The following is a 20,602-nucleotide window of genomic DNA, read 5'->3' on the forward strand; positions in this document are numbered from 1 at the left end:
ATCCTGTGCTAGTTTATGACGCACACCGAAATAAGCAACTGAAGTATTGTCATGCTCAAGTGCCAGACATATGGTTGGAATAGATATGGTGATCCCGTATGTCATGACTTTATCAGTAAACATGGTATCTTCAGGTAGGTCACCAAGGGTCATCTGGACCAGTAGTAATTCCATATAAATAGTCACATCCATGTCTAGGTCCACTCACAGGTCGTCTAAGGCGCCGCGATTCGCTGTGCACAGTTGCGTCCCTTGGGCACGCCAGAAACCTATGATTGTGGGTTTGAATCCCGGTTCGCCCCGATTATGTTTCTAGGTTTGTCAGCATCATACCCGTGCTCGTGGGTTTCACCGTAGGGGTTAACGTCTGAGACCTGCATCACTTCGGGCTTTCCTCCCACATTAAGCTGACACGCCGTGATATAACTGGAATGATGTTAAAAGCGGCGTTAAACCCAACTCACTCACTCAATTAAGTCTCGGCGACTGTTTTCAGCCTAGTAACGTTTTGATAACGTTTGTCATTTTGTTGGTCAAGTCTATTTTTCAAGTGTATACCTTATTTTGCCCGGCGGTTTAATATTACACATTTCTTTGGGATATAAAAAGATGATTACCCAAATGAATGGGTTTTTCAGGGTGGCTTCTTCCTGGCTGGAATTGAAAAGCTTAACTATCGATTTGAGAAGTGTATTGAAATGCAGGGAGATTATGTTGAAAAATTAAATAAAAACACTTTCACAATTGTTGGTTTTATTTGTTTGGCTCAGAACTGTTTGACCAGTCCTCGTAATCCAGTGTATATAGAATAATCTTGTTCCGAAAATTTGCAAACGTATATATTTTCGTAAATGTTTTCGACCGTGTCATTAAAAGCAACAATGTTTCCAAAAGTGCTTGGACGCCAACACAGTTTTGAAAATGCCTTTTTGCGCTCGATGGGATCTATTTCGGAACATAATCAACTATGCTTGTCGACTAACGGGATCGGGTGGTCAGGCTCGTTGACTTGGTTGATGTATGTCATCAATCCCAATTGCGTGGATCGATGTCCATGATATTAATCACTGGATTGTCTGGTCCAGACTCGATTATTTCCAGACCGCCATCATATAGCTGGAATATTGGAATAGTGCGGCGTTAAACAAACAAACAACCAACCAACCAACCAAAATATATCAACATCCCAAACTTCAGACCCATATAGCAAAATTGGGCTGGCGTGTGCATGAAAGATTTACAAAAAAAACCATATCTAATTGGACAGGTATTGGAATATACAGTGACTTAAAAATACCATACATATTGGCTTGAAGTGAAGCATTTGCGATATGATTCGACCATGTCAATGTCTTCGAGGAGAGAACTCAAAGATATTAGCATGGAAAATTTTCAAGTTTTTTGAGTGAGTGAGTGAGTGAGTATGGTTTTACGCCGCTTTTAGAAATATTCCAGCAATATCACGGCGGGGGACACCAGAAATGGGCTTCACACATTGTACCCATGTCGGGATTCGAACCCGGGTCTTCGGCGTGACGAGCGAACGCTTTAACCACTAGGCTACCCGACCGCCCTCAAGTTTCGAACCTCCGTAACACCACGTTTCGTGTTCAGATAAAATACCCCCTTTTTAAACGTCACAATTGTTGTTTTTCAAGATTTTACAGTTGAATGATAATCAATACAAAACCGTTATTGTGTATCAATATGCCCTCAACATGCCTACCCTAAAACTATTGAAAGCCTTATGAGGCATTGAATGGTGTAGCCCTTATCCAAGTCATATGGCGCTCCTTGAAATCTTCGTAGAAAGATCAGGCGAGATTATGCCTCAAGACTTGTAAAATGTAGACACCAAAGGCTGGAGTGCTGGGATATTGCTAGGTATGAAGGTGAAATTGACTATTCAAAAGTCTTCATTTTTGTCACACGGTCTTGTGGACATTTATTTTTGTCACTATCAATTTTTTATGCATGGGCCTAAATATGGAACCAGAAATATCTCAGTAGCCCACGAATGAGACACAGGTTACACTCGTGATTTCAACATGCTGTCTACACCATGAATACAGCGACCACCTACCACTGGGCAGGAATGTGATAGTATGGACACTTGTCGACAGTCCATTTTCTACAATATGGAATACCATTCAAATGATTTAGTGTGAATTATTTCGATTGGTCACTGTGTGAACTGCCACCTTTGAGATAAGCTTCACCTTTAAACCTCGCAATGGGCGCTCTCTCAGGTAGGTCACTGCAAAGACATATTTTGCCTAAGTCATTGATAACATTGCTGGTTACGTGACACGTATAAAGTCAGTATGAATATGGTGTGTCTGTTAATGGTGTTTTATGGTGTTTATTAGTGTATATCTTACATATTATCAAATAGGTGTCAGTGATATATGAATGTGTGCTGTTGATTCTTTGTAGGTGTCCCTATTTCTTCATATGTTTATCAAAAACGAATAAAATCCGGAAAACCTGGATAATACCATCTATGTATGTATGACATAGTCTATTATAGAAAAATATGAACAATTATTATATACTTCAGTGTGAAAGACTGAGCTTTCGGAAGTTGAGAAAAGTGATATTTTCATTGCAGTGAACATAACACTTGATATTACATTGCAGTGAACATAACACTTGATGTTACACTGCAGTGAACATAACACGTTGACGGAACTATTGTCACACTAGAGTTACCTCCCCGGAAATTGTCTCCCTTTATCGTAAGTGTCTAGCCCGTACATAAACCCTGGACTTCCTTTTCACGTTAGTTCAACATTGACAAGGCAAAATAATGACAGACTGTCATTTATGGACTTAATATCGCTTCTTGCTGTTTGTTATTCTGTTTCGTTATAAAATGTAAATTTCTCATTGAACTCGTCAATAGAGACTGGTCGTTTCGCAAAAGCGCCATTTTTGTTACTTGACCAGCGTGTATTCTTTCGCTTCTAACAGCGGTCTCGTAGCTTTCAATAATATGTTTTCGTTGATGTTGGTTTTCACCCCAAACATGTCGCTTGTCATCATGGCGTTTGTGAATGAATGTTGTTTTACCTCGTAGTCAGTGTTATCAATGTTTCTCGTGCAACATGTGACCTTGCCTTGCGACCATCTGCTCTACACACTGCTTCAATAACGGGCAATGGTTGGATTCGCACAAACTCCTTGCACGGAATACGACCCATTCGACGCCTGTGAGTTATGCGCGGCTTTATGCCATTACTATACTCAAAATAGACACACGTCACTACTGCACCCATAACGACCTTATGTCTTCACGGGTGATGGCGGAAAGTAGAGCATACGGACCCGTGAAGTATTCACGAAACAGAATGTATACTGGAACAGTTCGGGGTGTCTCCTGACCTATCGACTTCCATGAAAGATCCTATCTATTTCAGGTTGCGCCTACTTCATATCACTGTTGCTTCATCTGTGCATCCGAGTGTCGAACACTGGTGAGTGTAAACATACATGTAATGTTGCTTGTGTTTGACTTTGTTCATTTGCGTGTCTTCGTACCCCGATGGCGTGGTCCGTTGCTCACAATATCGATCACTGGATTGTCTAGGCCAGAAAACCTTCAAGCGTTGGAGTGAATGAGTATGGCATTACGCGGTGGCATTATTCCAACCACGGCGGGGAACATCAAGATTGGTCTTCACACATTGTGTGGCATGTCGGGAATCTATCCCGGTATTCTGCTTGACCAATCTCATTAAAATCAGACTTTAGTTCTCGCTACCGCTAAACAAAGATCTGAGGACATACCATTAGGGGTCACTTCAGAACGACCTTTCATCCGACCAATCAGAGAGTCGCTTACCAGATCACGAAAGTGACACTCGGAATGTGATATCTAATCATGCAACCTCAAAAATTTAACACGGGGTATTCCGAACTATAGTTACAGGTTTAACGACTGAATCCATACAATCTAGGCCATATATTTGCCATTCCAGAATGTTCTTTTGTTCAGGTTTAACCATTTTTATCGAGAATTTGTCAAAATATGTTTCGAAGTGTAGGCGCCAATTTGAATTTAGTGTCGTAAAGCACGAGAATGCTGCCTGCTAATGTCGACTTCTTGTCAGTCCTTCCATTTGTCGGTCAAAATTCGCGCATGGTCGTTCTGACGTGACCTGTAATGGGATGTCCTCAGATCTTTGTTTAGTGATAGCGAGAACTAAGATCTGATTTTGATGAGATCGCTGCTTGACCGAAGATCAAGGGGTTTATAAGAACGTTCCGCTCATTACCAATCCCGGACACCCGGTAGTGTCACATGTAACGAATTTAGCAAAACGAGTTCACAAGATACGAAGAATTCCTTTCGGTGAAATAGATGTGCGTGAGTGTTAGATCTGTACTGTGACCACCGTCCAACTTTTAGTGATGATGATGATGATAATAATAATAATTCGTCATTTGTGCTCGCAAACATCATCATTATTATGGATCAGTGTACACTCTATTCTTATGCTCAGTTCCCTGGGGAGTATACTATCCATGTATGTCTGAGCTGGATCTCCGCTCACCTCATGTATGTCTGAGCTGGATCCCCGCTCACCTCATGCATGTCTGAGCTAGATCTCCGCTCACCTGATGTATATCTGAGCTGGATCTCCGCTCACCTCCTGTATGTCTGAGCTGGATCTCCGCTATCCTCATGTATGTCTGAGCTGGATCTCCGCTCACCTCATGCATGTCTGAGCTGGATCTCCGCTCACCTGATGTATGTCTGAGCTGGATCTCCGCTCACCTCATGTATGTCTGAGCTGGATCTCCGCTCACCTCATGTATGTCTGAGCTGGAAACTCCGCTCTCCTCGTGTATGTCTGAGCTGGATCTCCGCTCTCCTCATGTATGTCTGAGCTGGATCTCTGCTCACCTCATGTATATTTGAGCTGGATCTCCGCTCACCTCATGTATGTCTGAGCTGGATCTCCGCTCACCTCACATATGTCTGAACTGGATCTCCGCTCACCTCATGTATGTCTGAGCTGGATCTCCGCTCACCTCATGTATGTCTTAGCTGGATCTCCGCTCACCTCATGTATATTTGAGCTGGATCTCCGCTCACCTCATGTATGTCTGAGCTGGAAACTCCGCTCTCCTCATGTATGTCTGAGCTGGAAACTCCGCTCACCTCATGTATGTCTGAGCTGGATCTCCGCTCACCTCATGTATGTCTGAGCTGGATCTCCGCTCACCTCCTGTATGTCTGAGCTGGATCTCCGCTCACCTCATGTATGTCTGAGCTGGATCTCCGCTAACCTCACATATGTCTGAACTGGATCTCCGTTAACCTCATGTATGTCTTAGCTGGATCTCCGCTCACCTCATGTATGTCTGAGCTGGATCTCCGCTAACCTCCTGTATGTCTGAGCTGGATCTCTGCTCACCTCACATATGTCTGAACTGGAAACTCTTGAGATGTTGAGCAGGTATACCGTTAATTGCGTATTTAATTTTCATTGTTTATATGTAAGAAATGTTCAGGAACGGGATGCAGATGTTGTCCTTCAATCACTCCCCCACCACTACCCCAACCCCCTTCCAAACAAAAGAACAAAAACAAGATAATACCCTCGAGATTGCAATTGACCTTTGACATCTCCCCTAAACCCATTATTCTTTAATCCCTATACTGGTAAGAGCATCGTTACATATCAATGAAATATGTTACAAATAGGATATGCGGGACTCTCCATCGTTACATATCACTGAATTATGTTACAAATAGAAAATGCGGAACTCTCATCATTGAAGTCATCGGCATTCCCGTCAACTGCAACTGTATCGTCCCCGTCAACTGCAACGTCGGTATGGGCGACGAGGAAACAACCACAATCTGTTCAGTATGACGGGCCATGTGTAGATGACCCTGGTATTGACTGCGCAGATCTGAATCGAACTGCGCCACTGTGTACAACATTCCGCGAGAGTGATGACACAAGGAAGTACTGTCCTAAGTTCTGTGGACTCTGTGGGACAGGTTGGTAGCTTGATTAGGATCAAATAATCACGTTACAATATTTCATGAATTAATTATCTCAATGGGAAACTTGTCACCAATCTATCCTATAGACGTATTCTGGGACGTGGACATTGCACTTAGCGTATTTACAAACTAGGAAATCCAAGTCATCAGCTATGTCAACGTCGTCACGCAGCGCGTTACGGCTGTCCCGCCAAGGGGCAATGTATAGACGATACGTTAACTATATTGTAAGCATTCCAGTGAGAAATCGATTGTTTGGTTCAACCTGTTTGAACAGCATCTCCGTTATATCAGCGAGATTTTATTGCAATTTTATTGCCATTGCAATGGCACCGTCTGAACATTCAAATAATCACGTTGTTTTATTTCAGGAATGAATTATCTCAATGTGTAACACCAGACCCGTGAAGATCCGGAGTAGAATAGACTTCAGCAACCCATGCTTGCCGTAAAAGGCGACCAACGCGACCGGGTTGTCAGGCTCGCTGACTTGGTTGACGCATGTCATCGTATCCCAATTGTGTAGATCGTTGCTCATGATGTCAATCACTGGACTGTCTAGTCCAGACTCGATTATTTACAGACCGCCGTCATGTAGCTGGAATATTGCTGAGTGCGGCGAGAAACAACAAACAAACAAACAAACAAAATTTAACACCAATCTATCTTACATACGTATTCTGGGACGTGGCCATTGTACTCAGGTATTTACAAACCAGGGAATCCAAGTCCGACGTCATCAGCAATGTCAACGTCATCACTGACGTCAGCCATGCAGCACGTTACGGCTTCCCCGTACCACGGGCCATGTGTAGACGATCCGTCTTTTGACTGTGCTGATATGGACCGAACAGCACACATATGTACAACTTTCCGCGAGAGTCATGACACAAGGAAGTACTGCCCAAAGTACTGTGGACTGTGTGGGACAGGTACTAAAGTCTTTATTCCAGATAGAGGCATTGTGATTGTATTCAGAGGGCCATGTGTAGACGATACCTTGAGTATATAGTAAGCCTTGTTTGGTTCAACCTGTTTGAAAGTATCTCCGTTATATCAGCGAGATTTTACCCCCCCCCCCCCCCCCCAAAAAAAAAAAACCCACCAAACAAACAAACAAACAAACAAAATTCACACACAAAAACAAAAACAACAACAACAAAAAACAAACAAACAAAGAACCAAACAACAACAACAACAACAACATAATCTATGAACATTCTTGAATAGACTTTTGATGCTTCAGAATGTTTAAAAACCAAACAAATGTCCGCCACAACAATTACACTGTTGCAAGGTGTTATGTCTTAAAAACATACTCAGGCTCTAGTAATATAGAAAAATATAGCTGTAGCTGAAAATATATCTAATCTCCAGACACAATCCCAGACATAGACGTTTACGACTATTGGTAAAAAACGAGCACTGGTTTGGTGTTCACAAACCAAAAATGTAGGATCCAAAACCACGGCTCTAGAATGCTGGCACAGCTAGGGGACACAATTCTACATGTCATGACGGGGTACGTCAGGCCGCTGAGCCACAAATGACCCCACTTCTGCTGAACATGATTTATTAATATCAAGATTTGAACTTGGTGATAACCTGTCTAAAAATTACAATTTTGCAGTATATCTATATATTTTACCGGTTGCTAAATAGAACAAAAACTACGTAGTTTCTTATTTATAACGCACGTATTAGTTCATCTAACATTGTGGTTATTAGGCTGTGTAATGGCACCGTCTGAACATTCAAATAATCACGCTGTTTTATTTCAGGAATGAATTATCTCAATATGTAACTTAACACCAGACCCGTGAATATCCGGGGTAGAATAGGTCTTCAGCAACCCATGCTTGCCGTAACAGGCGACTATGCTTGTCGAAACAGGCGACCAACGCGATCGGGTGGTCAGGCTCACTGACTTGGTTGACGCATGTCATCGTAACCCAATTGCGTAGATCGATGCTAATGGTGTCAATCACTGGATTGTCTAGTCCAGAATCGATTACTTATTCATATAGCTGGAATATTGCTGAGTGCGGCGAGAAACAACAAACAAACAAACAAACACAATTTAACACCAAATCTATCTTACATACGTATTCTGGGACGTGGCTATTGTACTCAGGTATTTACAAACCAGGGAATCCAAGTCCGACGTCATCAGCAATGTCAACGTCGTCACTGACGTCAGCCATGCAGCACGTTACGGCTTCCCCGTACCACGGGCCATGTGTAGACGATCCGTCTTTTGACTGTGCTGATATGGACCGAACAGCACACATATGTACAACTTTCCGCGAGAGTCATGACACAAGGAAGTACTGCCCAAAGTACTGTGGACTGTGTGGGACAGGTAATAAAGTCTTCATTCCAGATTCAGAGGCATTGTGATTGTATTCAGAGGGCCATGTGTAGACGATACCTTGAGTATATAGTAAGCCTTGTTTGGTTCAACCTGTTTGAAAGTATCTCCGTTATATCAGCGAGATCCCCCCCCCAAAAAACAACAACAAAAAAACAAACAAACAAAAACACACAAAAAACAAAACAAAAAACCCACACAAAAAAACAAACAAACAAAAAACAACAGCAAAAAACAAAACAAAAAAACCCAAACAACAACAACAACATAATCTAAGAACATTCTTGAATAGACTATTGATGCTTCAGAATGTTGAAAAACCAAACAAATGTCCGCCACAACAATTACACTGTTGCAAGGTGTTATGTCTTAAAAACATAGTCAGGCTCTAGTAATATAGAAAAATATAGCTGTAGCTGAAAATATATCTAATCTCCAGACACAATCCCAGACAGAGACGTTTGCGACTGTTGGTAAAAAACGATCACTGGTTTGGTGTTCACAAACCAAAAATGTAGGATCCAAAACCACGGCTCTAGAATGCTGGCACAGCTAAGGGACACAACTCTACATGTCTTGACGCGGTACATTAGGCCGCTGAGCCACAAATGACCCCTCTTCTGCTGAACATGATTTATTAATATCAAGATTTGAACTTGGTGATAACCTGTCTAAAAATTACAATTTTTGTAGTATATCTATATATTTTACCGGTTGCTAAATAGAACAAAAACTACGTAGTTTCTTATTTATAACGCACGTATTAGTTCATCTAACATTGTGGTTATTACGCTGTGTAATGGCACCGTCTGAACATTCAAATAATCACGTTGTTTTATTTCAGGAATGAACTATCTCAATGTGTAACTTAACACCAGACCCGTGAATATCCGGGGTAGAATAGGTCTTCAGTAACCCATGCTTGCCGTAACAGGCGACTATGCTTGTCGAAACAGGCGACCAACGCGATCGGGTGGTCAGGCTCACTGACTTGGTTGACGCATGTCATCGTATCCCAATTGCGTAGATCGATGCTAATGGTGTCAATCACTGGATTGTCTAGTCCAGAATCGATTACTTATTCATATAGCGGGAATATTGCTGAGTGCGGCGAGAAACAACAAACAAACAAACAAACAAAATTTAACACCAAATCTATCTTACATACGTATTCTGGGACGTGGCCATTGTACTCAGGTATTTACAAACCAGGGAATCCAAGTCCGACGTCATCAGCAATGTCAACGTCGTCACTGACGTCAGCCATGCAGCACGTTACGGCTTCCCCGTACCACGGGCCATGTGTAGACGATCCGTCTTTTGACTGTGCTGATATGGACCGAACAGCACACATATGTACAACTTTCCGCGAGAGTCATGACACAAGGAAGTACTGCCCAAAGTACTGTGGACTGTGTGGGACAGGTAATAAAGTCTTCATTCCAGATAGAGGCAGTGTGATTGTATTCAGATTTTTTAATTTTAATATTTTAGGCCTTGCTATACAAGAGTATATATCTGTGTGTGGGGTGGTGGTGTTTGTACATGTAATGGTAAGTTCCAGAATGGACACCAAATATGGTATTTAAGTCAGCGTCAATGGGTGTGAGTAAGTGAAATGTGTTTTTTACATCGCTTTAAACAGTATTACAGTTATATCACGGCGTGTCAGCTTGATGTGGGAGGAAAGCCCGAAGTGAGTGCAGGTCTCAAACGTTTACTACTTTGGTGAAACCCACGAGCACGGGTATGGTGCTGACAAACTTCGAAACATAATCGGGGAGACCCAGGATTCGCATCCGCAATCATACGTTCCTGGTTTCTGGGTGCCCAAGGGATGCAACTCTGCACAGCGAATTGTGGCGCCTAAGATGACCGGGACACCTCTGCCCAACCCTGATCGAGTGCACAGAATAAATCAGTAACATCAAGAAAGCATTTGTGATCTTTCTATGGATAAGTCAATATGCGAATCAAATTGTATGTGTCGAAGTAGCATCTTTTGAACATGGATTCACTTCGTTCGTGTTTATTTTGCTAATTATTTTCTGACAATTTTATTTGTCATCAGAAACCAACATCACGATGCTGTCCTAGCACTACGACTTTAAGTCTATGCTATGAAGTAAGGGAGTTTCTTTGTTGAGGAAGTGAGGTAGTCGTTTAGTCAAAGCTTTCGCTCGTCATGCCGATAGCCCGGGTTCGATTCTTCACACGTGAAGAATGTGTGAAGCCCATTTCTGGTGTCACTGCCATGATATTGCTGAAATGTTGCTAAAAGCGGCGTAAAACCATACTCACTCTTTGTTGACCTGGTTTAGACTCCCCACATGGATATACTGTATGAAACCATTTCTTCTTGTTCCACACTGTGAAGTGCAAGAATTGTCCCACACTGACATGTGGAAGAATAGAATAAAAGCGGACTAAAGTCTTACTCACTATTATTCCCCTAACACACAGCTCAGGCAACACCGTCGCCAGCACCAGTCAGCGGCTTGACGACCAGCTCTTCTTCCTTCACTGGACCTTGCGTGGATGCCATGGGAATAGACTGCGCCGACCTGGACCGCACCGCCCACATCTGCACCACCTTTAGGGACAGCCAGAACACCAGAGATTTCTGCCCCAGATACTGTCACCTCTGTACCCCCGGTACAACACATCAACTATGTAATATCGGACGGCTGACAGTTTGTTGGTTCGTTGTTTAACGCCGCACTCAGCAATATTCCAGCTATATGACGGTGGTCTGTAAATAATCAAGTTTGGACCAGACAATCCAGCGATTGATATCATGAGTATCGATCCAGTGAGCCTGACCACCCAATCCCGTTAGTCGCCTCGTACGACAAGCATCGTCGGCTCTGACGGCAAGCAATGGTTATTGAAGACCTATTGTAACCCGGATCTCCACGGGTACTTTATCGGGATAGTCAGGTACAGAGTCGTTGTCGGTCCTATTGTTCTTCCAAGTCTCGTTCCATCCCGATAAGGTACTGTCACCAGTCATCCATCTGTCTTCGAGTACATCCAAGTAGAGTCCCATGAGAAACGGTTATATAACGGGTATATGTCTTTCTGGTGTGTGTGTAGAAATGGGTTAAGATGAGCAATTGTTAATGTTAACTTTAATGTTCCAACATAAACATGTACTCGTTTCTTTATACATTGATATAATGTTCTTATACTATATTCAACAATTACAACGACCACTTCATAGTGTAAACATTAGCGATAGGGAATCCTGGACTCATCATGGCTGGATATATTAAGTGCTATTTATCTAAAAAATCATTATTGTGCAATTGGAAGAACAGATGTTGCACACACGCGACTTACACAACACATTTGTAAATGATTCCTTGGAAATAACTATACTACGGTTATAACGAACTACGGTTATAACGAACTCTGGGGCGGTCGGGTAGCCTAGTGGTTAAAGCGTTCGCTCGTCACGCCGAAAACCCGGGTTCGATTCCCGACATGGGTACAATGTGTGAAGCCCATTTCTGGTGACCCCCGCCGTGATATTGCTGGAATATTGCTAAAAACGGCGTAAAACCATACTCACTCACTCACTATAACGAACTCTAAGGGACAACTAATGCCCATTCGTTATAACCGTCGTTCGTTATAGGCATAATATATACAGCATATAAGCAAACGATCGGGACCAAAAGATAAGTTCATTATATCCATCAGTTCGTTATAACCGTGTTCGTCATAAACGTAGTTTACTGTACTGTAAAAGGGAGTTTCAACACACCTCACATTTGATTTCCCAAATCTCTAAAAAACCTCTGCAACTAAGCTTTAAGGTTTGTTTTAAAACGATCTTTCAGATATATTGTTGTTTTCAAAGAATGGGCACACCTTCAGGAAACAGACACGTGTTTTAATGCCAGTGTATTGTCTTCGTGTGTTCTAGAGCCGGTGTCTGTTTCAACGTGTCATGACGCTGAGGGAGCAGACTGCGCTGACCTTGACCACACTGCCAACATATGCACCACCTTCAGAGACAGTCAGAGCACAAGGGAGTTATGCCCTAAATTCTGTGGATTATGCTCTGATGGTATTTGGTCTACATGCAGCTTACATAACAATTCTTTTGTTAAGACCTTTCCATTTGTATTAACATATTAACATTCAGCGCCAGGGAAGCCCAGTGGGGGGAGCGTTGACTCGGCTCATCGTTTATCCGGGTTCTATTCTCCATTTGGTTAGTGTTCTTCCCTGTCCCGCTATGGCTAGAATATTGTTGGACCTGCGTATAGCCTTTATATTTACATTCATGTTAAACTTGCAGATGTTCTATTTAGCTTGTTAAGTTTAACCTCTTATCTAGCATGTACATGATCACTGGCAAACATCATTCATTCAAAATCGGATCTGGATCGGAATAGATTTTGTCTCATCGATCAAGTTTTAGCTCACCTGACTGAAAGTCAGGTGAGCTTGCGTCCGGCGGCGTCCGTATTCTGTCTAAAAATCGTCCCTCACTAGAAACCACAGAACCAGTAAAACTGAAACCTACCAATGGCCATTACTCAAACATTATAATGACATTTGGTACATACTTATTCTGTCAGTAAATAGTGGGGATCTACTTTCATGTTCCGCTTTTCACATTGTTTTGAATTTATCCGTTGTCCGACACAAGCGTTTTTACGACAGTGCCGTTAATCTCCAGCACCATCATCAATGTCAGTGCCGATAAAGATTATTTTGCAACCAAAAAGCTGTATGGTCTATATCGATATATCTTGATGATGGAGTTCGGGTTTGTGAGGTTTCACTCTATCATATCTCAATGTTAACGGAACCTTACTCGTTTATGTACGAAGAAAATGGGTTTTTATCCCCCGCCACGAAGTGGGGCGGGGAATATAGGAACGATTCATCCGTTCGTACTTTCGTCCTACTGTCCGTACTTTCGTCCTACCGTCTGCACTTTCGTCCTTCCTTCCGTCCGTCCGTCCACTTCTCAATGCGGACACATTTTCTCAAAAACTATTTAAGTTAGAGAAATAAAATTTTACACACTCATGTTACAGGTCACGATCGCAAATGAGTTCGAAGATGGATTTGTTAAACTCATTTGTTACAGAGTTAAGGTTTTCAACTCGGTGTTTTGCAAGACCATTGTGACGTCATTGTTACTATGACGTCACATTCAAATGACATCACTAATGGCTCTGCTACTGAAGCTGTTAGTAGTACCTTTTACCAGTTTACATTTACGACACTGCTTATTACTAAAGCCCCCGTTACACTATCCATTTTGACCAAGTTTTGGATAGTGTAACATGCCCTCAAAAACTTTAACAAAGGACTTTGATGGAATAGAAACCGATCCTATTTCTCGTCAAACTTTGATTCAAAGTTTGATGACGTTGATTTAATTTAGCCAATCAGACTGCAGGGAACATTTACCCCGTTTCAACCGGAAGTGTATAGAGTCCCCCGACGCCGCCTTCTCATCATTGCAATACACAAAATACATATGACAACAGTAAACAATTCTTCGTCAGTAGTATCCACCTTGGCAAGATAATACCCACCAAAACTTTAACGGCCTGTCAAAAACAGTGTAAACAATCCAACTTGGACCAAGAGCTTAGTTTTTATCACAGGTTTTGATAGTGTAACGGGGTCTTAAGACACTGCTTATTACTGTCTATAAACTGAAAAAATTGGAAGAATAATGTTGGATGATAAATAAAATCTCACTCTCGTGTCTTTTGATATCAAATATATCAACACTCGCTGATAAAAGTGGAAAAACTCATTTATCAACTCGTGTTGATATTTTTTATATCAAACGTCACTCGGGTGAGATTCTCTGTTTACTCACTCCTGAACAAACAAAATTCTGTGCTCTGTGGCGGGGTATAGTAATAACGCTGTTTTCTTGTGATATTTACTACAGGAGCTACTACAGAGAAGACATCCGCTCTTCCGCCATCATCCTCATCACGGTATCAATCTACAACCCGATACAAAGACACAACCACACACCAGGGTCTAACTGCCAAGCCTTCAGGAACAACCACATCAAGGCGACCAGATTCCACCCCAACCAAACCTACAGACACAACCATCCCTAGGCGTCCAGATTCCACCCCAACCAAACCTACAGACACAACCACCCCTAGGCGTCCAGATTCAACCACAACCAAGCCTACAGACACAACCACGCCTAGGCGTCCAGATTCAACCACAACCAAACCTACAGACACAACCGCAGCAATGAAGCACACTACTTCAAGAAATCCTGGGAAGACCTCAACCAAGCTTCCAGAAACAACCGCTATCCCTCACACGGACACCACGTCAATACTTAACCACAAGACTTCACAGCCAGCCACGACTGTTCCAGTGTCGATGACAACTCCAAGTCTGGAACAAATCTTTGAGCTGAGCTTCCAGAGAAGTGACATCGACCATGATGGAGCTTTGTCGCTGCTAGACTTTGAGAAGCTGTGGCTTCAACAAGACGTGAATGGTTAGAAAGTACCCAGCTAGTACACGACGTTTTCACAACATTTAGGTTTTATTGAGTGAGTGAGTGTGAGTGAGTGACTGAGTGAGTGAGTGAGTGAGTTAACATATAACGTCACAAATATTTCATCAATATTTCAGCCATATCGTGACGAGGTTATATTGAGAAAAACTTAGAGAGGGAATGAGTCTTGAGCAATATTCACCTCTGTTCACCCAGCAGTGAATAGGTACCCGTTAGGATGAGTTAATGTCCCCGTTAACTCTCACGTTCCTCACAGGTTGCCTAGCTTGTATGATCCCCAGGGAGCTGAGAGTGAAAAAAGGGGGTGCACACTGATCCATTGGTAATAATAATGCGGCGCTTTCAGCGTACATTGCTCATGGAATTAGCCACTTTACAAGCGGATTATTATTATTATGATGATGATGATATTGCTATTTAGAAATTTTAGAAATGTTTATTTTTAACGTTTCCATGGCAACAAGATGGACTTAGGTTCTGTGAGGGTAGGGTTCGTTTCCGGAACATAACCGTTCAATATTTTTTCATGAATCTTTGCAGGTTTGTCAGGTACATGCTGAACTGGTGTCTTTTGCTATTTAGAAATTTTTGAAATTTTTATTGTTTACGTTTCCATGGCAGCAAGATGGACTTAGGTTCCAAACTCTCTTTTTTCTACAATTTCCATGACAAGTTCCACTTTGTTTAAAAAAGATTAGGGTTTGTTTAGATTTAATTATGTCATAAATTCTGCAACAGGGGCGGGGGATATAGCCACGTTGGTTATTATTATTGTTGCTGTTGTTATGATTATGATTATTATTATTATTATTATTATTATCACGGCGGGGAATGCGAACCAGGGCCACCAGCGTGACGAGTGAACGCTTTAGGAACGATGGTCTGCATCTTCACTCCAGTGCATGGTCCAGCTGTTTGACCTGTAGAACTAATTGCTTCATCTTCAGGTGATAGGCGGGTCACTATAACGGAGTACGCGGCTGTCTCGCATTTCTCCAAGTTCATTACGACGGAACTGTTCCAGTTCATTGACCATGACCATAACGGAGTCATCAGTCTGCAAGAGGTACCACGGCTGTTCATGGAATATGATTCAAACAGTGAGTAGAGCAGTGTTTATATATTGTCATCCTCTCTAAGGTCGAGTGGATGAGCGCTTGCACGGAGACTGGAAAGTCGGTGGTTCGATCACCTCGTCGCGTCACACCTAAAAACTTTCAAAGATGATATTTGTTGTCACTCTGTCCGGCGGTCGGCATTAAGGGGCTAAAATGAAATGGTCGGATCGGAGTCAGTATACTATCCAGTGATTGATATTATTATATGAGCAACTATCCATGTCTTCGGACTGCCTCCGTGGTCTAGTGGTATAGCGTCCGCCCAGAGAGCTGAATGATCCGGGGTTTGATCCCCGGCTGCGTCATACCAAGAGACGTTAAAAGATGGTACTTGTTGTTACCCTGTCTGGCGCTCGACATTATGGACTAAAACAAGGACTGGTCGGCTCGGAGTCAGTTTTCGGTGTCTAAGTGGGATATCCATGTTAAACTGCAGCATGGTTTCTCAGTGGGCAGCTTAAGTCCGGACTAGTATAAGCAGCATGTACATGCCGGTCGCTATATAAGTGAATGATCTTGGACGCAACGTATTCCCATTTCAGATGTGTGAAGCATGACACCGTATACACATTGCACTGTGTATCACGTTCTATCGAACTTTTACTGTATCTTAAGTCAACTTCCCCTACGAAAACCCACGTTTAATATGGGTTGATAACATCTATAGGAGAAACTATTTACATTTCAGCCAGGAGAGGTGGTGGCGGGATTTAAAAAAAAACAAAAAACATAATTAAGCCCCTGTTTTACATATGCCTCGGATTGTAGGAAAAACGTAATGTGCCTTTTTCTTGCATACTATAGTAAAGTGTCCAAAGAACTCATTTCGTTATTTTATTTATTTAAAAATATAATGGAGCACTTGGTTATGTTGGAAAAAATAAAATTTAGAACCTAAACATTAAAAAAACCAAATGCTGATCTCAAACCAATCAACACAGCGAGTCTGGGAATAGTGATGAAAGTTATAGGACTAGATTTTAGGAAAAGAAAACAATAAATAGTAATTCAAGATTTTTGTAGTAAGGGCTAGCGGACCAAAAAACATAATTAAGCCCATGTTTATAGTGGTGAATGTTAAAGGACTAGATTTTAGGAAAAAGCCCAAGAACTAGTCATTTAAGATTTTTGTAGTAAGGGCTAGCGGACTAGTGTCTAACTTATGTTTTTTTATTAGATGTGTTGAAAGATCCTGTCAAGTAGCCACATCAGCATCGAAGCTCCATAAGCAATATTATCTCTCCATAATAACGCATATTTCAGGTGATGGTGTGATAGAGAAGGCGGAATTTATAGCAGAATTCCGCAGGGTAAGTATACCCCCTCGATCCTATATCACACCCCTTGCTACTGATCAGAATTTATGTACAGTAAAATCTCGTTAATCCGTCCGGTATTGTTCTTAGTGAATTCGGGTAAACGAATCATGGTCATGTGTAGTGTCCGTAAATATACTACTCAAAAGACGTAAAGAACACCCGAATTTTATGTGTGACAAAAGTTAATCTGTCATGGCCTTGACTTCCAAGTGTGAGTATTCTTGAACTTGGTTTGAGTAGTATATAAACGTTCCTTATCGTAAACGTCCGAATGGTAGAGTGTTCCGGACTGATTGTGTTCCCAATAGTTTAGTGCAAGTCGTCATGGAATCAATAGTAACTGAAATATTGTACAAATATTATACACTAACAATTATCATAACTCCACGTCGGAATGACCAGATCTGATTGGTCCACGAAATCTTGATAAAATACTGTGACCCGCCTTGGAGGGTTACATTTCTCAGCGGGGAATAAATCTCTTATACCCCGCCACGAGCAATACAGGCTGCACGTGGATTCCCTTATACCCCTCTTCAGAGCAAAAAGCTGCACGCTTTGTCTGACTCAGTGGAAGTCAGTGACATAGCATAAGTTAACCTCGGGTCAATCGAACAGCTGTTTTCTATCAATTTTGAATTTGTGTTAATTCTTTTACAATGTCACATTCAAACATGTCGTTAACATAAATTCTTTGTAGCAGGATCACTCGGAGTAAACAGGGTTGTATATGTCCCTCGTTAGGTTTATACCACTCGCATCCGGCTCGTGATATAAAACCTAACGCGTGGCGCATAAAACCACACGTACCTCTCGTGATCCTGCTATAACTTATAATGTATGTCCAGGGTTAAAAACAGTCCATGGTGGTCATATTGTCATAAGGTTTAAGTGATAATACCGAGCTGCAAAGTCACAAATGTGCTTCATCCCTTAAACATAAAGCCCTCTTATTAATGTTAAGAATGCAAATGACCGCCTCCGTGGTCTACTGGTAGAGCGTCATACCTAAAGACGTTAAAAGATGGTACTTGTTGTTACCCTGTCTGGCGCTCGGCATTAAGGGGCCTAAACAAGGATTGGTCGGCTCGGAGTCAGTATACTGTGTCTGAGTGGGGTATTCATGTTAAACTGCGGCATGGTATCTCAGTGAGCTAACACTATAAATCAGCATCAGTCCGGACTAGTACAAGCAGCCACACATACACGTACATGTACGTCGCTATATAAGTGCAATAATCTTGGACGCGACGTTAAACCCCATTTCACCTCACATCACCTAAGAATGCAAATGTTATGAAATGCCTATTCATTGGTAATACATCTGGTCCAGTTTGAGACAAGTAGAAAATTATAGAATACCCTGAGAACGTGATTTATATTTTCATGAAGAATTAGGCATTTCGCAACATACCTAAACAAATCACGTGACCACCTTTAATGTCACTCTTTCAGATTTACAACTTTGTGAAGGATCATGTTAAATAAGAAAACGTAAGTACTTTTCACCCAGTGTCTATGTATAGTATCTGATCCACCTTCAACACATAGTGAAAGTTACCCGTGAAGATCAGGGATAGAATAGGTCTTCAGCAACCCATGCTTGCCGTAAAAGGCGACTATGCTTGTCGAAAGAGAAGACTAACGGGATCGAGTGATCAGGCTCGCTGACTTGGTTGATGCATGTCATCGTATCCCAATTGCGTGGATCGATGCTCATGATGTTAATCACTGGATTGTCTGGTCGAGACTCGATTTTTTACAGTCCGCCGTCATATAGCTGGAATATTGCTGAGTGCGGCCTTAACAACAAGCCAAACCAAAAACCATTGTTAAATGAAATATGTGTACATGCATGTGAATTGTTTGCTCTTTTTGTTTAGGTGCATGCAGTCTCAAGAAAGAAGACAATTTAAAAAACAACAAAAACATTTGGGCTTAAAATAATTCCAAATAAAACGTGTTCTGTAGCTCACCTGGCTCAAATTGCGTTTATGTGTTCCAGATCAGAGTTTATTTTTTTGTTCAAGCTATCGTTGTTCCAGCACATGTTTGGTTAGGAAAGATACAGGAGATACAAGTATCAATGTCACCTTATTGTGTGGGGCTTGTAATGCACAACTTAGCAGACAACATGAATATGGTTACTACTACTACTATTGGTACAATGAAGTACGAAGTGTGGTTTATTTCACAATAACACATTGTTTCTGTAACACGTAACACGTAATTTCTGGAGATTCGAACATGTGCTCGCAACTAAGTCTTGATGACGTCGAATATTGGACGTAGTTATTTTTGAGAGGGGAGTGTCTAGTGAGTTGTTCCCCATTGATGTAGCCGGACAACGCAGATAAACGCGATGGCCGAACGAATGCATCTAAAAGAGGGATAGATATGACAATCGTCATTGAGAGCAAAGGCACAGGTAATCAACGTGAGGATTGTGAGAATATGAGGGAAATACCCACCTGTGCATATAATCAACTTGTCAGACATTGCCGAGGTCGGATTCTATTGCGGGACTTATCATTATTAATTGATATTATTATATGAGCAACTATCCATGTCTACGGACCACCTCAGTGGTAGAGCGTCCACCCAGAGAACTGAGTGGTCTGGGTTCGATTCCGGCTGCGTCATACCAAAAGACGTAAAAAGATGGTACTTGTTGTTACCCTGCCTGGTGCTCCCCATTAGGGACTCAAACAAGGACTGGACGGCTCGGGGTCAGTTTTCAGTGTCTAAGTGGGGTAAACAGCGGCATGGTATCTCAGTGGGCCAGCACTATAAAATAGTCATTAGCCCGGACTGGTTCAAGCAGCCACACACATACACATGGGCATGCACTTCGCTATATAAGTGCCATAATCTTTGATGCGAAGTTAAACACCATTTCACCTGACCTCACCACCACGTCATGGGGATACATTGACACCCTATCAAACGAAGTCACTGAGTCTGACCAACTAATCCATACAGTTGCCTCTTACAACCAGCAAGAGATGCTAGGGACATGTTTTAATCAGGAATTCCCACATGTTTGCATTCTCAGTTGAATGATGGATAAGTAGTCAATCAATAATGCGCTGTAATCACCAGAACCATGTCATTTACCCCCGTGAAGATCCAGGGTAGAACAGGTCTTCGGCAACTCATGCTTGCCTAAAAGGCGACTTTGCTTGTCGTAAGAGCTGACTAACGGGATCGGGTGGTCAGGCTCGCTGACTTGGTTGATGCACG

The 20,602-nt window shown here is 42.1% G+C and overlaps 2 protein-coding genes across 2 annotated transcripts in view; one reads left to right on the forward strand and one right to left on the reverse strand.

The window, feature by feature from the left end:
* The window catches only part of LOC139458474 (uncharacterized), a 284,787-nt gene that overhangs the window by 21,770 nt on the left and 242,415 nt on the right, over nt 1–20,602 (reverse strand). The window lies entirely within an intron of this gene.
* Nucleotides 1,876–19,353, forward strand: LOC139459671 (mucin-5AC-like). Its single transcript, XM_071241289.1, has 13 exons — nt 1,876–2,249; nt 3,420–3,476; nt 5,765–6,016; nt 6,742–6,954; nt 8,172–8,384; nt 9,606–9,818; nt 10,857–11,048; nt 12,325–12,468; nt 14,326–14,901; nt 15,870–16,022; nt 17,304–17,350; nt 18,815–18,853; nt 19,243–19,353. Exons 1-12 carry the CDS (start codon nt 2,234–2,236, stop codon nt 18,845–18,847), a joined length of 2,109 nt encoding a protein of 702 aa, XP_071097390.1. The 5' UTR covers nt 1,876–2,233; the 3' UTR covers nt 18,848–18,853; nt 19,243–19,353.

The sequence above is a fragment of the Haliotis cracherodii genome, unplaced genomic scaffold (genome assembly GCF_022045235.1).
Source record: "Haliotis cracherodii isolate W230 unplaced genomic scaffold, xgHalCrac1.p SCAF_13, whole genome shotgun sequence".
Classification (NCBI taxonomy): domain Eukaryota; kingdom Metazoa; phylum Mollusca; class Gastropoda; order Lepetellida; family Haliotidae; genus Haliotis; species Haliotis cracherodii.

What these genes read in the sequence shown, in the direction of transcription:
- LOC139459671 (XM_071241289.1), top strand. An exon ending in CTGTGGACTGTGTGGGACAG is followed by an intron (nt 9,819 to 10,856) that starts GTAATAAAGTCT and finishes CCTAACACACAG; the next exon opens with CTCAGGCAACACCGTCGCCA. An exon ending in CATGGAATATGATTCAAACA is followed by an intron (nt 16,023 to 17,303) that starts GTGAGTAGAGCA and finishes CGCATATTTCAG; the next exon opens with GTGATGGTGTGATAGAGAAG.